This window comes from Onychostoma macrolepis, chromosome 02, assembly GCF_012432095.1.
Source record: "Onychostoma macrolepis isolate SWU-2019 chromosome 02, ASM1243209v1, whole genome shotgun sequence".
In the NCBI taxonomy this organism is placed as follows: domain Eukaryota; kingdom Metazoa; phylum Chordata; class Actinopteri; order Cypriniformes; family Cyprinidae; genus Onychostoma; species Onychostoma macrolepis.
Genome location: NC_081156.1, coordinates 5,022,557 through 5,047,551, shown reverse-complemented (window position 1 = coordinate 5,047,551; position 24,995 = coordinate 5,022,557). Strand labels below are relative to the sequence as shown.

Sequence of the window (24,995 nt, the reverse complement as noted above, 5' to 3'; positions counted from 1 at the left end):
CATGTTGTTAAGCATGAAAGACAAAACTTCACATTTGAAGCAGGAAGATGCTGCAGTTTTACAGTAATCCGAGGCTGGTGAGAGAAGACTGATATAGAGCCTGCAACACACGCTGAACCACAGTGTGTGAGGAAAAGAAAAAGAAAAAGCCAGGGATGAAGAGGGTGAGAAAAGTGTGACCATTACAAATATGGGAAATGCTTTAGTGGGAATTTTTTGATAGCTACTCCTAAGACACAAACCGATCATTTTTATTTTAGACCATTACAGCATGAGGCACGTACCAAAATTAGGATATATGAACAATTAAAATAATATATATATATATATATATATATATATATTTTTTTTTTAATTGTTATTAATTGAAGCTATGTCATATATATAGCCTACTGATTATGAATTTATTTATTTACCCTAAACCATTTGTTGGTAGCTATCTCCTAAAAGCCTAAGATGCCCTCTTTAAGATATTTAAGATATAATTGAATTTAAATCAGTGCCGTGCATGAACTTAGAGATAGGCTATTAACATAACTTATTTCTGCATAAAAGGGAATTGGGTCTGTTAAGGTGTGGTCACTTTAGCGAAATTTCGGCAAATTGCGTGGTCAGAAAATGTCTTTTGTCTATTTTCAATAGTGTAGCGATATGAAAACCAGCTCATACAGAGTTCACTTTCGAATCAGGCCAATTTATTTTGTTTAAGGAGGCGAATCTGCGTTACCAACTTGAACTCGTTGCGAAATCTGTCCGTATCGAAATGAATGGCTGGGTTTCCGAACAACTGTAAATGTGACCGCACGAGGAAAATAAACTTCCTTCACGTGTGCATGACAGTTATTAGCTACATTCCTTCAGCATATCGCCTACAACCAGTCAGATGCAACAGTTCAAACCAATTAGGATTCAGTAGTATCACGATATCAAAATACATAAATATATGGCATAATGAAGAAGTGGAGGATGGATTTCATCTTCTATAGGGTTTAATGGGGCTTTCCATTCATCTTTGATTATGTTAGTGGTTACTGTGTTGACATGTGACAAGTGATTTTGACTAGTAAAGTCTCTTGCTGCAGTTATTTAATACTAAGTAAAAACATGAAATTATTATTACAATTTGATTTTTTTTACAACTTTTTTTGCAATATGTTAATGTAAAATTTTGTAATAATATAATATAACGTCACAATGCAAAAATATCACAAAAGTATTATTTATTTCTCTTTTTTATTTTATTTTATTGTATTCATTTATTTATTTTGAGCAATTTTGGATTATTCTTTTAATACCCATAGGTGTGCAGTTTATTACTTTGAGGCAACGTTTACATTTAACGTTTTGCCTGAATCAACATCATGTGAAATTATCATTATAAATGATCCCAGCATGTTGTGATTGGCACAGCCTGCACGTCCTGTCTTGAACTTGTGCAGACTTGAGTTAATATAAGGACTAAGATACTGTTTCCAATCATCCACTGGAGGGTGCAAAATGATGCTGTCAAACACATACCTGTAACCACTGACAACCACAGCAACCCGTGTCCACATTGGCCAACTCTGTCTAAACCCCCTGCTATGTAACATCTACACTGAGTCATGTCACTTGCTTCATTTTTTATGTTTTTGCCCTGTTTTATTTTTTCTTCTTTCACACATACATGAAACAATCCCCTTTCCAATTGTTCAGAGATCTTTAATCCATCTTCAGATCGGCTTAATGCAGTGCGGCTCTAATAGGATCGCTGGTATTAACCTCTGGGACAATACCGCCAGCTGTCCCAGAGCCCCCTATTGGCCAGGCTGAAGTACAGGGTAAGGGGGCGTGATGGGGCAGAACGAAGAGAGACCGAGAGAGAGAGGAGGGTAGTGTGTTAGTGACTGGAAAGGGTTATGGGCTTTAGTAGTGACCAACGGTGGACTGACAAGTGCTTTTTCTTGGAGGGATCTTCATTACCACCATTACTACCTTCCTAATTTACTCCTTTGTTCTCTGCATGTCTGTTTCTTTTTGCCCCCTTGGGACGTTTGTGTGCTCAGGTCAGGGTGTTTGTATGGCTGATTGAGTGGATAGTCAACGTGGACGTGTCACCATGGCTCTGGGTGCGGTGTGGAGCCGCATTAAAAATGTGTGCCAACAGAATGGCCTCCTCATCTTGTCAGTGTTGGCCGTGGTTATCGGATGCCTGCTGGGCTTCTTTCTGCGCTCCAAACACCTCTCTGAGCAGGTTAGTTTTGGTTTCCCGCACCTCCTGAACCAATAACAGTCAGTGTTTCCATCTTTCCTGCAATGTCTCAACTTTCCTGTCATCTGACATTAGTTAATGGCAAATATTAATTGTATAGCTGAAGTGACAGCTACCGCTTAAAGTTGTAAAACTTTTGTCCACCAAATCAAAGTCATGTGGTGTAACCAAAAAAACAAGATAGGAAATGATTTCATGACTGTGTGTCAAGGTCAATAAGTATCTTCAGCTATCAGAAAATGTGTACTTTTTATGACAAGGCAAGGTTAGTTCAGATGGTAGCATGTCATGTGGTGCAACCGTGCAACACCCCACAATGTAGTGATATTGTGAATTAATAACTCATGCTATTGTTAGAAAAATACTTTCAATAATACCTTGAAAAAGATGTATTTAAAAACTTTTACACTTTTACACTCAAATGAATTCAGATATGAAAATGTTTGTTTACTTGATGGTTACACCAAATTACATTGTAAAAAAGTTTTTCAAAACCAAATGAAACCAATGCGAATGCAAAGTGGAAAAAGTGTTTTAAACTAGATTAATAAAAGATTTTCCTTTGCTTTGCAATGGACATTCTTATTTGTTATTGAACAAATCAAAATGGTACACAGAAAAACAAATGGTGTAGAATTTATTTTGAAACAATTTTCACTTGGAAATTTCCAGTTAAATTTACAAATAATTAAATAAAAAAATGTAATTATTTATTTACATATTTACATTTATTTTTTTTATATAAAAAATATTTATTTACAACTTTGAATTTTTTTATTTTATTTTATTTTTTACAGCGCATAAAATATCAGATAACTATACATTGGTCTACAGTACCGAGTCTGTTCACTAGCTGTTTCATTGATTAAGTGAGATGTGCTCTCCATCAAAACTCTCTGTCATTGTGACATGAGTAAAGCAGGCATCAAGTGGCCCAGAGGGATTATCAGTCAATCATCTGAAACGTTGAAGCACTATTGCAGTAAGCATCTGAAGTTAAAAATCTCATCACATCTTCTCATCCATCTTGAGTTGAACAATTCTCGGTAGTCCTGTCATTAGGTTAATGAACAAACCTTCATTAAGGTGAAGATGGAGTCTTGGATTTTGGTGTCTATTTGTCTTTTTTTAAGTACTTAACAGAAAGTATGATGAAAATTTTAAAAAGGCCTTCCAAAAGTCTTTGAAAGTTGTCTTTATATACAGTTCACAAACTAAATAAAACGTTGACTTTTTGAGTTAAATGAAAATTCCACTTTAATATTGTAGCTAATGGTTTAATATTTGGGAAAATAAATATTTTTTATTAATATTAAATCAAAATGTAAAGTTTGAACCAAACCATAAATATAATTTGATAAAAACTAATACATTTGGATTTAGCGCATGTTTTAAAGTTGGTTATTATAGTAAAATGTAGTGTTAAAAGTGTTATTATAGTAAAATGTAGAAGATATTAATTTTAAAAGGCATGAACTTGGTCAGACTCTGGTAATAACTAAAAAGACAATTTTGACAATTGATTATTTAACTGAGTTGACATTTGTCACTATATTTTCCAACAGTTATTATTTTTAGCAATAAGCTCTGGCATCCCTGTCTGTTTAGATTACGCCACATGGCAGCTTTACAGACTTTACATGGCCCAAGTCAGGGATGCCAGTGACAGATGTAAGGGCTCGGTGGCAGCTGTTTTTATGTTAGCATTAGCACGTAGCACAGGAGTGCCAGAGATGCACAGTCATTTGTCAGCATCGATCATGATGCTGCTTGGACAACGGCCCTGATCTCAGCTTCATGTCCCTGCCCCCTCCTTAATGCAGGCCTGTAAGCGCTTTAACACCAGCATCATGACTCTCAGCTCCTTCAAGCACAATATGCTCTATAATAAGTCTTTCTCTTGCTTAACGGCTCTTCTTCAGCAACTTTCTTGGGCTGCAGTACTTTACTATCTTGAACTTGAAGAAGCATGATGATGATATTGGACAATTTGGATTATGTATTATGTATTATGTAAACTGTATTTTCATGAACTAAGATGAAATTAAAAGGACTGTAATATCAAAAGTCATTAAACAGTCACTGTCATTCTGTTCAACACAAAACACCTGTTTTTTTATGTAAATTAAGCATATTATAGATTGTGACTTATCCACAAAATTATTTGTGTGGCACAGTTAACTTGTACAGTACAGTTAAATTACTGTACCATCCACAGAAAGTTGTTTAAAAGAGAGAAAAACTATGTAACAATGTAACTTTGCTTTCCATAAGCACACTTTAAGTACTTCTTCAATACCACAGCAAAAAATAAATAAAAAAGAATGTTCAAACATGATAAAGTGAACAGTCAGTAAAAAGTGAAATAATCAGTTAAAAAAATAATAATATAACAAATACAATATAACAAAGTTACAAATAAAATAAAGTTTAACAGTAGTATTCAGGTACAGAAATGTAATAATTAAGTGTAAAATAACAGTTTCACTGTATAAATTAAATCTAGATTAATCTTTGTTAAAGATGTGTTTTGTTGTTTGATTAGCATTAATGAAAGACAGCAGGATGTATTTAGGCTGCTGTCCCTTTAAGACATTATGCACGGAACCAGTATAATGATGCACATCCAATTTCTTTCTCTATTTCTGTGTTACAAGAATGATTGGGTATTTTGACAATTTTATGTGTGTGTGTCTGTTCAAGCGCAAGGAGATGCGAAAGACGAATCAACACTGTGTTTGCGCGATGTCTGAAAAGTGTCTCTCTGTGTGTGTGTGTGCGCAGAAGAAAATACGCGAGTATCTCTTTCGCCTCTTCTTGCGCTGGAATGGCTTCAAATCTTTTGAAGGTGTAAATTGTCCAGACAAAACACGTACAAATGTAAACTTTGACTCTATGACAGATGAATTTTGTGTGGTTCTGTTTCTCCTGAAGGAGGTGAAGTACTTCCAGTTCCCAGGGGAGTTGCTGATGCGGATGTTGAAGATGCTCATCCTGCCTCTAGTAGTTTCCAGGTAAGAGAGGACAAAATTTACTCCTTCTTGAGGTCCCTGTTCATGAATCATGAATCGTATTATGAATAACTTACCTGTTAACATCAATGAATCTGGTAAAACAATATAAAACATGATAGCCTAAACATAGACATACAAACGACTGTACAGTATGTATTCTGTTATAAAGTGTAGATATCATTGAGTTTGTGTTAAGAAATAGAGTTTATAAGGTCTATAACTTGTGGAACTAGGTTGATGCTGAGATGAGTGACTGCTTAACTGCATCAATCATCCATAGTAAAAAATAAATAAATAAATAAAAATAAGTCATGAACTTGGTCAGACTCTGGTAATAACTAAAAAGACAAATGTGACAATCAGTTGATAATCAATTATGATTATTTTATTGAGTTGAAGTTTGTCACTATATTTTCCATCAGTTATTACACAGTTTGTGAGTTATGATTGCACAGTTTATAAGGTCTATAACTTTTGTCATCATTTTCTTACTTATTGCATTTGCAAAACCATATTTACCAAGTACTATCAAAGGCAATATTGCCAAAAATGATACCAATACAGGTACATATATTAAAAAGAATATTTCAAAGGATAAAACGGGCAATTATAGTCATTTTAAAATTATATTTGAAAGCCACAATTTGTAACATTTAATATGCTTAAAAAGGCACTTGCAATTGTGGAACATGGTCAATTTACCAAATATAAATTTTACTAGATTCACAATCAATGTTTTGTTGCTAATTAGAGCACCTGGTAGGCTACATATTAATTTGGAAGCTGAATCAAATCACTAGCAATCTTTACTAACACTAATTTTTATTTGAGGATCAATATGCATTAGTATAAAAATACCAAATCACAATCTATATGTATTTACATGTGCAAGATGCTTATCCAAAGTGACACACACACAGTACATTGCATTCACATTTTATCAGTCCATGCATTCCTTGAACCCATGACCTTGAAATGCTGTCAATCATATTACTTTCTTTCTTCTGTGGAACACAAAATATTTTCCATACATGATTGAAAATGCATGGTGATTTATATTGGCAATCTCCAAAATTGACAAAAAGCACCATGTAGTGATTTGTGCACTATATTTAAGTCTTCTGAGTTCATATGATACAACCCCAATTCCAGAAAAGTTGAGACGTTTTGTAAAATGCAATAAAATCAAGAATCTGCGACTTGTTCATTCTCTTTAACTTTTATTTAATTGACAAAAGCACAAAGAAAAGTTTTCCATAAATGTATTTTGTAAATATGAATAAATTTTGATTTTGATGGCTGCAACACATTTTGGCATCTCACAAAATGTCCCAACTTCTCTGGAATTGGAGTTGTACTATCAAAGCCAATATTGCCAATTATGTTACCAATAGATGCATACTGTTTGTATATTAAAAAGAATATTTCTAAGGATAAAATGGGCAATTATAGGCATTTAACATTATTTACATTTATGCATTTAGCAGACGCTTTTATCCAAAGCGACTTACATTGCATTCAAGTTACAGTTTTTACATTTTATCAGCTCTTGCTTTCCCTGGGAATCAAACCCATGATCTTGGCGTTGCTAGCGCCATGCTCTACTATTTGAGCTACAGGAAAGCATTATATTTGAAAACCAATGTTTTTAACATTTAATATGCTTAATCAGGCACTTGCATTTGTAGGACATGATCAATTTAACAAATATAATTTTAATAGAGTTACAACAAATCCATTACAATGAATGTCACATACAGCTTTGTTGTTTATTAGAGCACCGCTAAATTAAATCATTAGCAATCTTTACTAACACGTATGATCAATATGCATTTGTATAAAAAAATACCACATCACAATCTATATGTATTTTACTGACACACAGTACATTGCATTCACATTTTATCATGAACCCATGAACTTGGCATTGCTAGAATGTTTGATATTTTTCAAATTTGGTGATTTATAGTGGCAGTCTCCAAAAATGACACAAAGCACTATAAAGTGCAATATATATAAGTCTTCTGAGTCCATATGATATATTAATATAAATAAGAGAGAAAATTAAAATGATTATCTTATAAACATGGCACCCAGATGTCACCACTGCTTTTTAAGTATTTGATATATTATAAATATTACTCTAAACATTCTGAAATATTTGATACAGCAGAAAGGAAGTTTTTCAGTGAATAACAACTGAAATGTATATTCCTCAAGCAAAGCTATCACATGGCTTCATAGAGTAGACTTTTTAGTCACACGTACTACTTTTATGGCTTTTTAACACTTGTTTGTACCTCTAATCATTTTCATTGGAAATGGGAAATGCATTGGGGCATGGAAAACAGCAGTTCAGACATTTTGCAAAAAATAAATAAATAAAAAAGCTGTTGTGTTCAACAGAAGGAAGTCATGCGGTTTTGAAACAACACAAGAATGAGTAAATGATGACAGAATATTCTTTTTTTTTTGTGAAGTAGCCTTCTAAAGCATGAAATTGTGTGAACTACCAGTATTGGTTAAGGATTTAACAGCCATGCTGTTTGTGCAATATCTATGACTTGCAACCACAAAGGGAGAAAAAAGAAAACTATCCAAACCAAATGATCCCATGCTGGATGTACTTGCCTCCTTTGGTGCAACAAAATCTTAAAAGGAAGTTGATTCTCACTCCACACAAAGACACACACACACACACACACACACACACATTTCCATCTGGGTCAGTGTTCCAGATGCCCAGCGAACATAAACACACGCACTAGGGAGTCATTACGCGGGGTCAGGATTGTTAATTACCGCTAATCTGAGGAAGCTAAGGACCAACTGCATGTGCACAGTAGCCAAGACATCTCCTATCAGACACCAAAGTAGTGCTTCTAAATACAACATCCAGAGACTAAATATAGCAGTCAGGTTTATGTTGACCTAAATGTTAGTGCTTGTACTGTACACTCTCAGAAATAAAGGTGCAAAAGCTGTCACTGGGGCGGTACCTTTTCAAAAGGTACATGTTTGTACGTAAAGGGTCCATTTTGTACAGCTTTTGTACCTTTATTTCTGAGAGTGTAGTAGTAAGAGGCAAATTGAATTAGGAAGTCAGAATAGCACAATTGCAAAAGCACTGGCTCTCTTATCAAGAGGAACATTTGGGTTATGAGAACCTTCCTCATCAGGGTCGGAGACAGAAGATGCTCAGTGATCTGTCAATGCCTTGCCTGGTTTAAAATGAATAAAAATGTCATATTAATCAAATGGCCAAGGCTTAGGGGCAAAAGCAGGGTCTTTGAGTACTGTCCTCGTTTCAACGCCATCTGCCTACCAGCAAGAGCGGAAACCAGATTATCTGATGAACGCACCAGCCACAATCAAAGGCACTTTCTTATCCCTGTGTGCATTTCAGTATGATGCTGATCTTTAATCAATGGCTGTGCAGACACGCAGAATCGTTTTAAAAGGTCACCAATAGGGAATTCCATGAGATTATGGCATGCACTTTATTCTGAATGTAGTTTACACTGTAAGAAATTAACATCATTTTAACAGTAAAAGAAACTGTAAAAAATAAAAATGCTACAGGAAAAACCTGTAAATTAGCCAATGGTTCCCTTACTATACAGTGAAAAACTGTAATAAATTCAACAGGACATTTCATGTAATATTACAGTAAAATACTGTAAAAAAAAATTATTTGGAAGTGGAAACCCATGCATCAAAATATATATGTATATGTTGTAAACAATGAAGTCAAATTAAAAAAAAAAATTTGAAATTGAAATTATATTTCAATATTTGTCAGTGTATTTCATATACCAAAATATATTTCAAAATGTAATTCAGGGGCAAGAAAATCCATTTCCAATCTTGCAGTAGCCTACATTCAGTATAAATGCAAACTAGATTTATTAATATTTAATTTTTTTTTTAATTAAATGTGTTACATGTCCAAATGAAGTATTTCTTCAAATGTGAAATATGAATGTATTTTCTTGAATTGAAAACAGGAGGGCAAAATATTTTTTAATGCTTAAAAAATACATCTATATTTCTAAAATACCTTTTCAAAAATATACCGAAAATGGACAACATTAGATTGTTATAAAATATATTTATATAAATATATTTTAGCTTAGTGACACTTCACATTTGATAATTATTCATTGAAATAACTGTTTCCTTTAATGCTTTGTTTTCATTTATGTACATACAAGTACAGGTTTTATGTAACATATCATGTTGTTTATGTACTGTTTATTGCATTATGTTAGACACATGCGTGTTACCATGATGGTGTTTTGTATTTGTGTATGACACTCTACATAAATATTAGTATTTATCTGAGCTTGTGGAAAAGCTACTTGTGATGAGCTTTGATTCATCAGGAGACTTTCTCATAACCACTTGTGTTTTTTGGTGGTTCTCAATGTATTATAACAGAATTTAGCACTTCAGTACATTCGTATAATAACATTGTATCAGTTAATGCAAGTTTATAAATGTTGCTACCATATATTTCATGCTAAAGATCTGGCAACCACCGTTTTTTTTTATAAGCTCATTGATGTATAGGCAAATACCATTACATGATAGATACTTTAGATGTACTGCCTTTGATAACATGGCACTCTCTGAGCCCCAATCAAGTCCAAATCTCCATTTCCTGTCATTCTGCGCTTACATTTTAATACATCGATCTGTGCAGGGCATGATGCAGGACACATAATCCTCTCATATGTTAAAGAGTCTGCTTTAATTTTTAATGTTGGGCGCTGCGGTTGTCATTGCGTAATGATTGCATCTACATGGAGAAAATCAATCGACCTTTTGGAAGATTAAGGCACGTCTTTTTTTATTTCAGCTCAACTGCATCTCATATGGTGGCAGATTGATGAGCTCTACGAGATTGTTCTTTTTTAAAATACATTCTCTTTATGGTGTGTGGAGGTTTTCTGAAATGAGAAGACATATGGCTTTCTTTATGTTTGTTGGTTTTAGTTTGTAAAACCATGTTCCAGATTTTTGAAAGGTTTTAAGGTTAAATGCCATTATAACTTTTTGGTAAAGCATTAGTTAAGGTACCACTTCTCACTATTATTAGCACACTAGTTTCTTATTAGCATGCATATTGCTAGCATACTGGCTGTTTATTATGCATGTGCATGTGTTTATTATGCATGTATGCATGTGTTATAAAGCACATATTAATGTCTTACTCTGCATGACCATGTTTTATATCCCTTAATCCTATACCCATACTTAACAACTACCTTACTATTAATAATCAGCAAATTAAGGGTTTATTGAGGCAAAAGTCATAGTTAATAGTTAGTTAATAGTGAGAAAAGGTCCATAAACTAAAGTGTGACCTAATATTTTTTGCACGTTTATAACTTCAGCCAAGGAGCATTAAAATCTTTATGCATTAGTAAACATTTTTAGGCTTAACAATATGTACAGTAATTCCTTTAATTAATTTATATTGCCACAAATTCTTGTTTGAATTCTTTCTTGCTTTTTTTTTTATTTAATCAACAAGTTCATTTTTAATCATGTGACCAATAGTGTGATTTCTATTTCATGTAGTTTATTAGTCATTTATTTGAACAATTAGTGATTTATACATCATTAGACATGATTTATCATCCTCTGTATTCTACTATCTGTTTTGTTTTACTTTTGTACTGTTGATTACTTTCAAAATTAGAACTAAAATTGTTCTATACACTACTAAATGGTAATATTTAATTGTTGTTACATTTGAATTTCATAAGAATTACATAAGAATCTCACAAAGCCAAGATCAAAAACATGTCCATGCCATAACTCACCAAAAAAAATACATGTTTTGCTTATAGAAAATTAAATTTAGGACCAATGTTTTTTTTGTTTTTTTCATTATTGTAAAGTAAAAAAGTTTGAACTAAAAAGTATTTGCTATACTGTGAATATGTAGTGTATGTTGATATAAATTAAATCATTGTTATAATATTTTGTAATATAGTAAAAAAAAAAAATTGTGAAGTAATGAAAACATGGTGAAAAACAGTTGAGAACAAAAACAAAATCAAAATGAATTATTTATTCAATTAATTAATTTAATTAAATCAAATAAATAAAAAACAAAAGCGTCATGTAAATAATGTCACAATGCAAAAAACAAAAAAACATTTTAATTTAAATTTTAAAAACGGGATTATTTTTATTTATACAAGACACTTTTTTTCTTTTATGTTTTCCTTTATTATTTTGGCTGAAATGTGTTCTGGACATGTGTTTATGAATTCAGACATTTGGGTTTGTGTGAGTGTTTCTGCAATGTACTGTATGCATGTGTTCTGCTTCATCCCACCTGAGAATATGACACCCATCTGAGCTGCGTGGGGTAAAGATCCAGGCGCAGAGCCTTTATCTGGCCTTTCCCATCTCCAGGCAGGATTAGGGTAATGCTCTTGTCAAACAGAGGTGCTTCACAGAAAGCTCCAGATGGTCTGGAAGTCCTGCTGGCCGCCTGTAGCAGAAACACATGCAGGGTCAGACAGCAAGGGGCTTAACACACATGTACATTCACTATTAACATACGAGCACCTGCTCGCGCACAACCAGCAGTCAGTACACTACACTGCTACGAAAGAAAACAAGTATGGATTATTAGACACTGCACTATAGAGTCAATAAAGTCAATTAAATAAACTCAAGTCATTAGAGGTGACATGAAATCAAAATGAACAGTTTACTTTCCTAAAGGGATATTCACTTTTTTGCAGTGCAAGTAAAGTTCAGTTGACAGCAATAATTTTGCTTACCGCAACAATTATTTTGACTTCTTTCAGAGGAAGTGAATGTCAACATTAAAGTACTAAAAAGTAGCGAAACAAATCAATCACTAACCTTTTCTGCATTTTTATAACTTCATCATCATGACAACGTAACACCTAAAACCCTAAAACTTCATATTTATTTTAAATTCTCCAAAAACTGGCCCTGTTCCTCATGAACAACATAAGGCCACAAATGCTGCTGAATGAGCTTAACTTGCATGTTCCTGTTCTTATTACAAAGGATTCATCAGTGCACATTGTGAAGATAAAAATTTGTCTTGGTAATCTAAACTATAATGTAAGCCAATATAATGCGATTTATTTTATATGTTAAATTGCACTACTGACTGATGTAGTTATAGCATTGCTCCTTTTGACTAGTTACTCTCCAGCAAAGGATGTCTCATATGACTGCAAAGATTTCATTACTATCAAGCTCTTTTCATTGTCTCTGTGTGCAGCAGCGATCATTTTGGCTTTTGTGTCTTACAGTTTTTGTTTGTTGCACAACACCGTATGCAGCTTTCCAAATCCTCTAAACAATGGAGAATTCAGATCGAGGGACCTTGACAGGTTAATTGCTCTTCCATCAATGGATGCAATGATGCGAGGGGCAAATTGAAAATAGAATGGAGGAATCAATATCTCAACATAATACAGAATTATGATTGCAATGAGTATTGAATGGAATGGATTTCCTTTTGTCTTATTTAAATTAGCCTCCCAAATACTTTTATCAGGGACTCATTTAAACTGAAATAGCTCTATGAATGTCAGTGACAAAGCACTTCTGAATCGGTGTCTGATACTTCAGAAGGAGCCTACAGCTTGCTCTGAACATCTGCTCAATTTCATTGCCTTCCAGTTCAAAAGACTAGGATGTATGGGATACAAGTGTCTATGGTTGCAAGTTCACTATAAAAAGTGATAAGTTGACTTAACTCAAAAAAATTGAGGAAACCTGTTGCCTTAAAATTTTTAAGTAAATAATAATTAAGTTAAGTGAACTTGACAATTAATTATCATTTACTTAAAAAATTGTTAAGTCAAGTTAAGTCAACCTATCACTGTTTACAGCAATTAAGTTGTCAACTTATCACTTTTTAAAGTGCTGTTTTTGAAGAGTGTGGATGTGCATATGCTCTAGTATTGGGGGAATGCCTGAGTGAAACCTTCAAAATAACATAGAACAAACTTTTGTTTTGTTGAGATCATGAGGAAAAAAAAGATTAATAATAATGTTGATGATGCATGGCCTCTTAGTACTTCCAAGCTTTGCAGATAAATTACCCAACAAAAGTTGTTACTTGTCTTTGCTTTTCTTGTCATGATTAGGACCCCAGTTCCTGTAGTAATATGTATAGTATGATCAGATATCGGTATAAACTGGTATGATCAGCATAGAGGAATATTCCCTGTAAACAAATAGGTAATAATGGCTATAGAACTACCTGAACAGTAGACTCTGTAAAGCTAAATAAGTATTGGCTGCTTAATTGTTCAGCTCTTTTCTTCAGTTTAAATTATTTGTAGTCATCTGCTGCTCACTTTAAGTTAACCTTTAAAAACTATAATAAATACAAATATTTTAAGGTGTCCTTGTTACAGTGTAATTATACATTTAATTACGGAGTAATTTTAATTAACTACATGTACTTACTATATAGTTGAGGTTAGGATTAGGGTTACTTGCATGTAATTATGCATAATTTATTGTTATTATAATAGTAAGTACATGTAACGTGTAACAAGGACACCTTAAAAAAAAGGGTTACCAAAAATGGAAAAGGAAACCCGTTGCCTTAAAATTATTAAGTACATAATAATAAAAAAAAAAGTTAAGTGAACTTGACAATTCAATTAACTTATTTTTTTTAATTATCATGTACTTAAAAAAATTGAAGGCAACGGGTTTCCTCAATTTATTTAAGTTAAGTCAACTTATCACTTTTTACAGTGTTGTAAAGCTTTATTTCTTTCTGTTCTGTTCTGAATTGCCGTCATGTGACTGGTATGGAATGAACTGATGCACCGTAGATGCATCTGAGGTCAATACAGAGCAAACATCTGTGATGTTGTTGACAGCTGAGCGAAAGGTTGTTGAAGGTGGCAAAAACAAATCTGTTATTTTCTATAAATCAGAGATCTTTGTTGAGTTGCTGAGGATAGTGTAATCATTGTTATGATAGGTTCAGTGATGGCACCATCGAGTCATATCAAAGCATGTGGCTTGTTTTTAAGCTATTGGGAGATACATAATATATTGTGTCTTTTTTGGGTGTACTTCAAATGTAATGTTCCCCGAAACCTGAAAGATTGAGCCCTGGTTAAGCCCATCAGAGTGAAGATTCAAGCTGTTCTGTGAGGTTTCTGAAGTTGAACATGTCATTAAGGTGTAACAGGATACTAAAGTAAACAAACAAACAATAAATAAATACAAAATAGAAAGAAATAATGCAAAAACAAATATTTTAACCTTTCAACATTAAATATTTCAACAATGATTTGCATTGCTTTTTGGTTGTACTTCTTTTTATTATTATTTTACTCAACATCAGACTGACTTCTTAATGTTTGCATTCATAAATATATTTCAGCATTGTATTTAAAACATAAATTAATTAATTAACCATTTTGCAAAATTTTTAGTGTTAGTTATTAATTAACTGTAGATACTGAACAATACTCTTTTGGAGATAGCTCTGGTAACAATGTTGTGATTTGTTTTAATTAATATTTTTTATTTTAGACTTAAATTATTTTATTTATATTATTTTAGCATCTCTGCATTCAGTTGATTTATTATGAATTGTTTTACATATTCTTCCTCAGTTTGATGTCTGGTTTGGCGGCACTGGATGCTAAGTGCTCCAGTCGACTGGGCATCATGACAATCTCTTATTATCTGTGGACGACCTTTGTGGCTGTGGTGGTGGGCATCGTCATGGTCATCATCATCCACCCGGGTGGAGCTGCCCAGAAGGAGGATTCGGAGGACAGCGGGAAACCCATCATGAGCTCAGCTGATGCTCTGCTGGACCTTATCCGGTAAGCCTGGGCTATCTGTGATCAGTTTATTTGCTGAGATAGTTATTGCATAGGCTTCAGTTAACCATGCAGAGAAAAACGCTGTTACTTCCCTCATGTTTTCAGTGATAGAATATAAAGGGTTCCAGACATCTCACATGCTGCTGAGGCTTTGAGCTGTCTGTTAAACCTTGTGAGTAAAGCTCATGATAAGCCAGATAGCGTTTGCTTGAGTAAATGAGGCCGGAGTTTACCTCAGTTACACCATGTCACTGTTCCAGTCGGTCAGTGGAACGGTTAATCAAGAACTTGTCACAAACAGTTACTTGAATGTAGTAAGGTCATATGGAGTCAGGAGGAGAAAGACAGCCCCAGATCTTGACATTCATTTCACTTTACTTTACTTATCTTTGATGTGCTTAAAGGCAATTCTTTATAGGCAGAAGCATGTATACACATACACAATGCTTAACTGATGGAAATTGTTAGTTAGTTGTTTGTGTAGCAAGGGGAAATGCAGCCTAGATCTTGACATTCCCATCAACATGATTCATTGTTTGCTAGTTATTTAGTCAGTTCATATGGAGTAATCAAGTGGGAAAGAGAGCCCCAAATCTTGAGATTCATTCCACAATGCTTGCCTGTTGAAAATTTAGTCAGTCAGTTGGTACAGTAACACTTTAGAATAGGGACCAATTCTCACTAACTAGTTGCTTTGCATGCCTATTAATAACATATTGGCTGTTTACTTCTTTGTAATGCTGATAAATAGAGAGAGAGATAAAAAATACACTTCTAGCATAGCCTATTCTTCAAATTGGACCTCATTATTGAAGTACAAATCGAAGCACCAGAAGCAAGTTTTAGTTCAAAACTTTAAGTGCCATTGTTTAAAAAAATGCTTTATTGACTGACGTTTCATAGACCTTCAGTTGTTACGCTTTCAAATTTCACGCCATTTGTAATTTCACAGTATTTTCACCTCCTAAATTACTACATTTGTGAAGTCACAATTTTTTAATGGTACGATTTACTCAGGCCAATGACATTTTTGTATGACATTAAAATTGTTTTTAGAATAATTGTACAGAAATGAATTAAGCAAAACAATTGTTATTATTTCTGAGAACTTTTTAACTGCATGCAGACATACATTATGGTACAGTACAAATATCTGGAGCGTCCCTTGTTCTGTCCCTTATTTTCTTAAAGAATAAACACTTATTTTCTACAAGAATAAACACTATTTTCTTAAAGAATAAAAGATAAACAAATCGCAATTGTCTCTTATTTTCTATTTCTGAAGTTAATTGGCAACCCTAATGATGACGTACTTATCTTTTGAGTCCCCTGACAGTCAAAATATCGTATTGCATGAAAGAGTAAAAAGTACAGAAAAAAAGAGGACGTTCAAGAACAACGTGGATGTCATCAGTGCTGGCGAGATATGATGCTGGACCACAAGCTCTAATGAGAATTGTGCAAGATAGAGACAGGTGGCATTTAGCGTTGACTCATGTGAGAGCCCACGGTGAAGTGCAATAAACTGCATGGAGATATGGCAAAGAAGAAGTTAGTTAATTAGTCCATATGGAGTCCTCAATTGGGAAAGACAGCTCCAAATCTTAACCGTCATTCCACAATGCATGACTGTTGTTAGTTAGTTAGTTTAGTTTGCTATTCAGTTGTTCATATTAAGTCCTTAGTTGGTTATTTAAGGATATGTATTGAGTATAATGTTCTTTAAAAGTGGGCCACACGTTTTATATGCAAGGATGCATGTGTTGTATACGAGTATATTGATCATGAGCATTATTATTGCTCTCTACTTAAATTATTGTAATTTCTCAGAAATGTTAACATAAATCACAAAAGCAAAAATACATTGCACCTTCACATGTTAATCTATGTTAATTGCCAGGCATAATGATTTGATTTCCTTGTGAATATCTGTGGGTTCTGTGTTAAAGTATAGTGTCGGTGATGTTGAGGGATCAGGAGAGCTTAGACATGGCTCAGTTTAGGGTTGGCTAATGGAGAATGGAGAATTCCTGCCCCACCTGTCTCCTGTGCTGCGTGACAGAGCATGGCCTCGTGTCATTGGAGTGTATGGTGAAGACTGGAGCCTAAACTGATTACTGATCTGAGCCTGAGACCATATGGCCCTCACTGAGGCGATGAAAGAGCAGGAGACTATTCATACAGCCACAAGATTAGCTCAATTTGTTAATAGTGCATTTCATGATGAAAGTCTTAGACAGGTATATTTAGATAAGTACCGAATTATAGCATGTGATATTTGTGATCTCCACTGAGAGGTTATTGGGATTGGCGTTTCTGGGGCCCTCTGTGCTAACCAGACGCAAGGCACTTGGATTAGGATTAGTTGACTGTGTCACAATGTGGAAACTTCTGCAATGCACTTAATATGTTTTGCAGGTGATGGGAAAGAACATATGCCAACATAAACTTGCATTTTGACATCACAGACACCTTTGTGGTGTATTTGCTCCGATGTGTACTTGTTTGAAGTTCAGCTTAAATGCTGTTATTATCTTTTAACTTTTAGGCTCATACATTTTAAACTTCAGTTACAGACTTGGACTTTATCCAATTGAAAAGTTTCTTGTCATATATTCCTCTTCTTCTGTTGTGTAAGGGTGCTTTTACAGATGCAAAAAATACCATGGTGGGTCAACAGCAAATGATTTAATTAGCATTTAATTAGCTCAGACAACAAAACTTCCTATTTATCCAGCTTCACCAGCTTAGTTTTGCTGGTCTAACAGACTGACCAGCGCCAAATGAGTAGATAATCAGAATAAACCAGTTTAGTATTTTCAGCAGAATGCCACTGATTCTGTGTAATATAACATTAAAATTCATTATAATACTCATAAAAAAAACCTCTCTTTCCTCCATCAGCAACATGTTCCCAGCCAACTTGGTCCAAGCGACTTTTCAGCAAGTGAGTTTTTATGTTTTTCTATTAGTTTCATGCCTTGTGCCTTCAATGCTTGAGCTGTTAAACTGGAAAAATGTCATATTAAAGATATTCACTACTATTTACTTAAAATGTTGCTTCGTAATTAACACCATGCAACTGCTATCGGCCAATATTACAGATTGTTTTGTTCGTATAAATAAGTATTGGCTGCTTAATTGTTCAGCTCTTTTCTTCAATTTAAATTATTTGTAGTCATCTGCTGCTCACTTTAAGTTAACCTTTAAAAACTATAATAAATACAAATATTTTAAGGTGTCCTTGTTACAGTGTAATTATACATTTAATTAGGAGTAATTTTAATTTACTACATGTACTTACTATATAGTTAAGGTTAGGATTAGGGTTACTTGCATGTAATTATGCATAATTTATTGTTATTATAATAGTAAGTACATGTAACGTGTAACAAGGACACCTTAAAATAAAGGGTTACCAAAAACACTGTTAAATATAATCATTATTGTTCTTGAAATAAATATCTATTTTTCATACTGCACATTATAATATTGTGATGTCTAAATTCACTTTTGAGCTGATTGATTTTAGCTTTTAGTGTTTCATTTCACTTATTTAGACAAAATAATTAAGGGCTGTAATGTGAACTGTTTATCGATTATTGGCTATAACATGGAAATAATTATCAGCTCGGCCAGAATTGTATGCATAATGTTGAAATTAACCTTGCGTGTGTACAGTTCCTTTGGTATTGCCTTTGCATTACTGTACTTTTTGCTGTGAATTTGTTTTATATATGCCATGTTAATGATGAATTGTTATGGAATTGTAGTATCGCACAAGGAGCATCCCTATCATGAAGCCCAAACCCACCATCGGTCAGGACGTACTGGACGCCACCACCAGACGGGTCTTCATTTATGGGATCCAGGATGACAATGGCACAGACATCCAGAACTTTTCCCTCGACCTGACGCCACCTCCGGATGTGGTCTTCAGGACGCTTCCCGGCACCAGTGAGGGCATGAACGTCCTTGGTATCGTGATCTTCTCAGCTACCATGGGTGAGTGGCAGCAGCAGCATCTGGAATTCCACAGCTTTATCCAGTCTGTTTTATAAATACTCAGTTATTCTTGTCGTTTAGGAATCATGCTTGGAAGAATGGGACCAAATGGCAGCGCTCTCGTCAACTTCTGCCAGAGTCTGAATGAAGCCGTGCTGAAAATTGTGGCCATTGTTATATGGTAGCTATATACAAGCATCATGTAACTCGAACCCAAAATTATTGTTTGTCTCGCTACGACAATAAACCAAATAACTAGAGCTGTTACACAGAGAGTTATGTTGGGGTCATTCTCACCAAACTATGGAAGCCTGTTTCCACAACTGTGCAAATAATAAAAAAAAGGTCATTGCGACTTTGTATGTCACAATTCTGACTTTCTTCTCAGAATTATGAATTTTTTCCTCAGAACTGAGACATAAACACGCTACTTATAACGTCAGAATTGTGGAATATAGTCAAAATTGCGAGATATAAATTTTTTTCTAACATATCTCACAATTCTGACTTTTCGTACAATTGTAAGTTTACTTTTCATTATCTAGCAATTCGACTTCCTTTCTCAGAATTTTGAGATATAAACTCGCAACTGAGCTTTCCAATTCTGAGGAAAAAAGTTTACATTTCACAACTCACACTTGAGATATACACCCTCAATTCTGAGGAAAAAGTCAGAATTGCAAGTTTATATCTTCCTCTTTTCTCAGAATTTCTGAGATATTTTCTCTTGATTGTGATTTAAACCTCGCGATTCTGACTTTATCTCTCAGAATTGCAACTTTTTCTCAGAATTCTGAGTTTATATGCAATTCACAATTACCTTTTTATATGCTGTGCAGTTTGAGCACTAAAAAAGTTCAGCACTGGACCAGTATTTGCACCTACAGTATTTCACCGTTCAGTGAATTCCCTCTTGAGTGGCATCTATTTCTGATGTAACACCTCAGGTACTTCCCGTTTGGGATTGTGTTTCTGGTGGCGGGAAAGATCTTGGAAATGGACGACCCCTCAGCTATGGGGAAGAAACTGGGCTTCTACGCCATCACTGTGGTCATGGGGCTGGTGCTTCACGGCCTGTTTATCCTGCCTTCCATGTATTTCTTCATTACGAAAAAGAGCCCCATCGTCTACATCCGAGGGATTTTACAGGCCCTGCTCATCTCATTAGCTACTTCATCCAGGTAACTTCATGCAATTCATAGTTTGAGCTAAGCCCTGCTAGATGATAACAGAACACTTACCAGAACAAGAAAAACTGGCCACCATCACTATACAGCTGAGGATCACACACTACCAGACACTCAAATTGTTCCAAACTCATGCAGAAACAGGCACCTCATTGCTAGAAGACACATAACAAATGAAAACAAAAATCTGGTCGAAAGTCATGTCGTGTATTCCAGCCTTGAACTGAAAGTAGCACAAATGTAAACGACAAACTCTTGTGTTGTACTCCAGCTCTGCCACGCTGCCTATCACCTTCAAGTGCCTCCTGGAGAACAACCACATCGACCGCCGCATCATTCGCTTTGTGCTTCCTGTTGGTGCCACTATCAACATGGACGGCACTGCCCTATATGAGGCCGTGGCAGCCATTTTTATCGCTCAAGTCAACAACTACGAGCTGGACTTTGGACAGATCATCACCATCAGGTAGGGCAAGAATGGGTAAGATGCCCCTTTTGACCATAGATCTCGTCTGAACACATTTATGCTCTAATTAATCTTGACTATTCATCTGAATATGAACATTTGTGATCGGTCCAGCTGAACAATTTTAATTTCAGTTTTAATTTAGGTTACATTTTCTTCTTTTTTTTTTTCTTATCCTTTTTTTTTTTTTGTCAGTGGATAATAATAATATTGTTGTTTGTAATACTACTACTACTACTACTAATAATAATAATAATAATAAAAATAATAATAAAATTAATAGTAATTATTGTCATTATTATTATTATATGTTATATTAATGTTGTTTAGTAACTCTGGTTCTGGTGGAATTAGTTTAATTTATTCATATATTTATTAATATATTCATTTCTGATGATATCACATAATTTATTAATATATTAAATAAGGATAAATTAAGTGATATATATATATATATATATATATATATATATATATATATATATATATATATATAGTGTAATTCAGATGTATGGATTCTGTTATTTACCTTTCATTATTTAAGAAATTTGTCAAAAAACAAAAACATACATTTAGTATTTAACATTAGTGCCAAATCATAATGGTAAATTATTTAAAAATATGCACATATATCTTACAAAAGAAATCAGTAAGTTCTTACTCATTCTGAATTTTATGAATATATATATATATATATATATATATATATATATATATATATATTGTTTTGGTAACACTTTACAATAAGGTGTCATTTGTTAACATTAGTTAATGTATTAACTAACATGAACAAACAATGAACAATGGATTTATTACACTATTTATTAATCTTTGTTAATGTTAGTTAATGAAAATACAGTTGTTCATTGTTTATTCATGTTAGTTCACAGTGCATTAACTAATGTTAACAAGCACAACTTTTAATAATGCATTAGTAAATTCTGAAATTAACATTAACTAAGATGAATAAATGCTGAAGAAGTATTGTTCATTCTTAGTTCATGTTTACTAATGTTAACTAATGAACCTTATTGTAAAGTGTTACCATTTTTTTTTTTTACTTCAGCATCACGGCTACAGCAGCCAGTATCGGAGCTGCCGGCATTCCACAGGCCGGCCTGGTAACCATGGTGATAGTGTTAACCTCAGTGGGACTTCCTACAGATGACATCACTCTTATTATCGCTGTGGACTGGGCCCTGTAAGTCTTTCTCTCAATCGTCTCAAAATCGTCCAAAATCATGTGTAGGTGAGACCAAACCTCCTTTTGGGGGTTCCTACCCCAGTCAAATCACATTCCAGTGGGAAGACCTGCAGCAGCAGTATAAAAGTAGTCCAATTTGGCAACACTGATGATTGATGTTGATTAAGATTTATGATTGAGCCTTATTAATAACTTTTGAAATATGAGGTTTACTTGTGTGTCCGTTAGGGATCGGTTCAGGACGATGGTGAACGTGATGGGTGATGCTCTGGCCACAGGAATCATGGCACACATATGCAGAAAAGACTTCGTGAAGGAAGGCGAGGAGGTGGGAACGAGTTTGTAGAGGTTATTTCAAATAATAACACCTTGCATGTGGACCCTAACCTCTATTGCGCTATAAAAATTAAGATCTCATCTCTTCTCTTCACAGATTCCTCTCATCTGTGAGACCAAGCCCATGATCAGCATCCAGCAGATGATGTCCTATCAGAAAAACGGCTGCTTCCAGCCCCCTCCGCCGAGCCCCATGAGGAAACCCGAGCACCTGGCGCCTGACGTGGCCCGTCTCATGCAGCTGGAGGAGGGCATCAGGCCCCCCGACAAGAAGAAGTCCCCTCACCCGTCTCCACACCATCACAAACGAGACCATAAAGACAAAGACCACTGTACCATAGACATGAACGGTCTGGAGACCAACGTCTAGACTCCTTCACAGACCAAAACTGAGCTGCGAGACGCCAGCCGTTCTCTGGATTGGTGTGTGAATGTCTTTGTAGGGAATTTCATGGCGGGAAGCTGAAGCGATCGGGGGCCATGAATCTTGGGATTCGCTGAACGCTGTTGCCCCCGAAGGCTGAGCTCCTGGCTGAAGATCGGTGTACGTATGAGTGCTATCGTCATTGTGTCCTTTCTCTGTGATCCACAGGACAGAAGAACAACACTCTTCACGGACAGCTTGTCTGAGGAATGTGGATATGTGTTGTTTTATTATGCTGCTGAGATCTTTTTTCGTCTTCAGAAAGCTTTCTCTGTTTAAGTCTGCTCTTTCAGTAACAGAGAGAGAGAAAAAAAGAGATTTAACCATCAGTGATCACATACAGTGGACCCAAGAAGTTTTTGGACACTTGTAGTATTAAAAGTGTCCAAATATCAGTGCATTATATCAGGGGTTTCAGCTCTTACCTCCACCCAGAGCTGTAGACAACCCTGAAACTTATTATAGCTTAGGGCTTAACATAATAAATAAATATATAGAGAGAGAGAGACTTAACATGCAAAAACCTCCAAGTCTGTCTGAGATTTTTGAGCATTTTGATCAGGCTCCTATGAAAATAACATTGGACATTTGAAAATAAGGCATTCAATAATTGACTAATAACCTTAATAACTTAAACAAAGAGTCTGATAAAAAAAAAAAAAAAGCTCAATTAAAAGAAAAATCTTCAAGGTTTTTGCATCTGAAGTCTTCATATACATACATAGCCTGTTTTGACTTAAAAAGTATTTGGAAACTTTCTGACTGCCAAATATTAGAAAGATCATGTGACACTGAAGTAATGATGCTGAAAATTCAGCTTTGTATCACAGGAATAAATGACACTTTCTCATTTTCTCAGGTTCCTTGCTAGGACGCATGTGTGAATTATCATATATACACTAAAAAAAAAAAAAAAAAATCACCAAAAGACCAGTTGATTAAAAGTTAGTTTTGAGACAAAATGTTTATAAGTTAGTCAGAAAAGCTCCAGCATCATTTGTTTGTAGATGCTGCTTGGCTTGATCTTTTGGTATCAAATGCAATGACATTTATTGATTATTTATACAAATTAGACTTTTTATTAAGTGTCCAAATATTTTTGGGAAATACTGTAAATATATATATATGTATATAAACACTACTGTTCAAACCTTTGGGGATCAGCATGATTTATTTTAAAGAAATTAATACTTTTATTCAGCAAGGATGCATTAAATTGATCAAAAGTGACAGTTAAAGACATGTTACAAAAGGTTTATATTTCAAATAAATGCTGTTCTTTTGAACTTTCTATTCATTAAAGCATTCTGGGGAAAAAATTTATCAGTTTCCACAAAAACAGGAAGCAGCACAACTGTTTTCAACATTGCTAATAATCAGAAATGTTTCTTGAGCAGCAAATCCGCATATTAGTATGATTTCTGAAGGATTATGTGACACTGAAGACTGGAGCAATGATGCTGAAAATTCAGCTTTAAATCACAGGAATAAATTACATTTTAAAATAAATTACAATTGACTGTCTTAGTGAGCATGAAATACTTTTTTCAAAAACATGAAAAAATCTTACCAACCCCAAATGTTTGAACGGTAATGTTTGCATAATAACAGACCCGTATCTCTTGAGGAGGATGGTTTCTAACTCCTGCTCTAGTGTATAACGTCAGATTTTCAGATTTCAGGGCAAGCCCAACTAACATGAACACAAACTTCTGTGAAATTTGTCAGAAGTGGGCTTTACGGACTCACACGTCATGCCACACACTCTCAAAGCCTTACACAACTTGTATGGATTCTTTGTATGAAAAATGTCAAATGTAATAATTGTGATTTGAATGAAATTCCATAAAATGATGACGGACTCGGTATGCCTACTGAAAGCGATGCATTTCTTATCATTTTATAGTGTTCAAAGATGACACATTTGTGTAGATGCATATATCCAGTGGGTTAACTTATTGGAAAGGGTGCATAATATTTATTATTAAACGTAACTAAAATGCATCAGTACATTCCTCCATGATATGGTCAATGGAATGTAAAGGCATTGCAATTGTTCAGAACAGAGCAGCAGCCCAACACTTGCTCATTTTGTTCCCTGATATCAGCCTGGATGTAAGAGGTCTGTCGTAATTATTCTGGCTGCTGGTGGTTTAACTGCCTGTGAGATGCAGATAGCAGAGCATGTGGATGTATAATTAGGAACGATTGCAGGGATGAGCAGAAGGAGAAGGCCACG

At 34.5% G+C, this 24,995-nt stretch overlaps 1 protein-coding gene across 1 annotated transcript; it reads left to right on the top strand.

Annotated features, from left to right (window-relative positions):
• The first annotated feature begins 31 nt into the window (after window positions 1-31).
• Window positions 32-23,403, top strand: slc1a7a (solute carrier family 1 member 7a). The gene is made up of 12 exons (XM_058751272.1): window positions 32-164; window positions 2,046-2,233; window positions 5,186-5,265; window positions 14,919-15,134; window positions 18,039-18,081; window positions 18,908-19,139; window positions 19,221-19,320; window positions 20,087-20,320; window positions 20,598-20,792; window positions 21,859-21,993; window positions 22,225-22,324; window positions 22,430-23,403. Exons 2-12 carry the CDS (start codon window positions 2,099-2,101, stop codon window positions 22,700-22,702), a joined length of 1,743 nt encoding a protein of 580 aa, XP_058607255.1. The 5' UTR covers window positions 32-164; window positions 2,046-2,098; the 3' UTR covers window positions 22,703-23,403.
• The last annotated feature ends 1,592 nt before the right edge of the window (window positions 23,404-24,995 follow it).

Excerpts from the sequence above, each read along its gene's own strand:
- slc1a7a (XM_058751272.1), top strand. The coding sequence starts at position 2,099 with ATGGCTCTGGGTGCGGTGTGGAGCCGCATTAAAAATGTGTGCCAACAG. Across the intron at positions 15,135-18,038 it reads GCTCTGCTGGACCTTATCCG|CAACATGTTCCCAGCCAACT; the intron begins GTAAGCCTGGGC and ends TTCCTCCATCAG. Across the intron at positions 22,325-22,429 it reads TCGTGAAGGAAGGCGAGGAG|ATTCCTCTCATCTGTGAGAC; the intron begins GTGGGAACGAGT and ends TTCTCTTCACAG.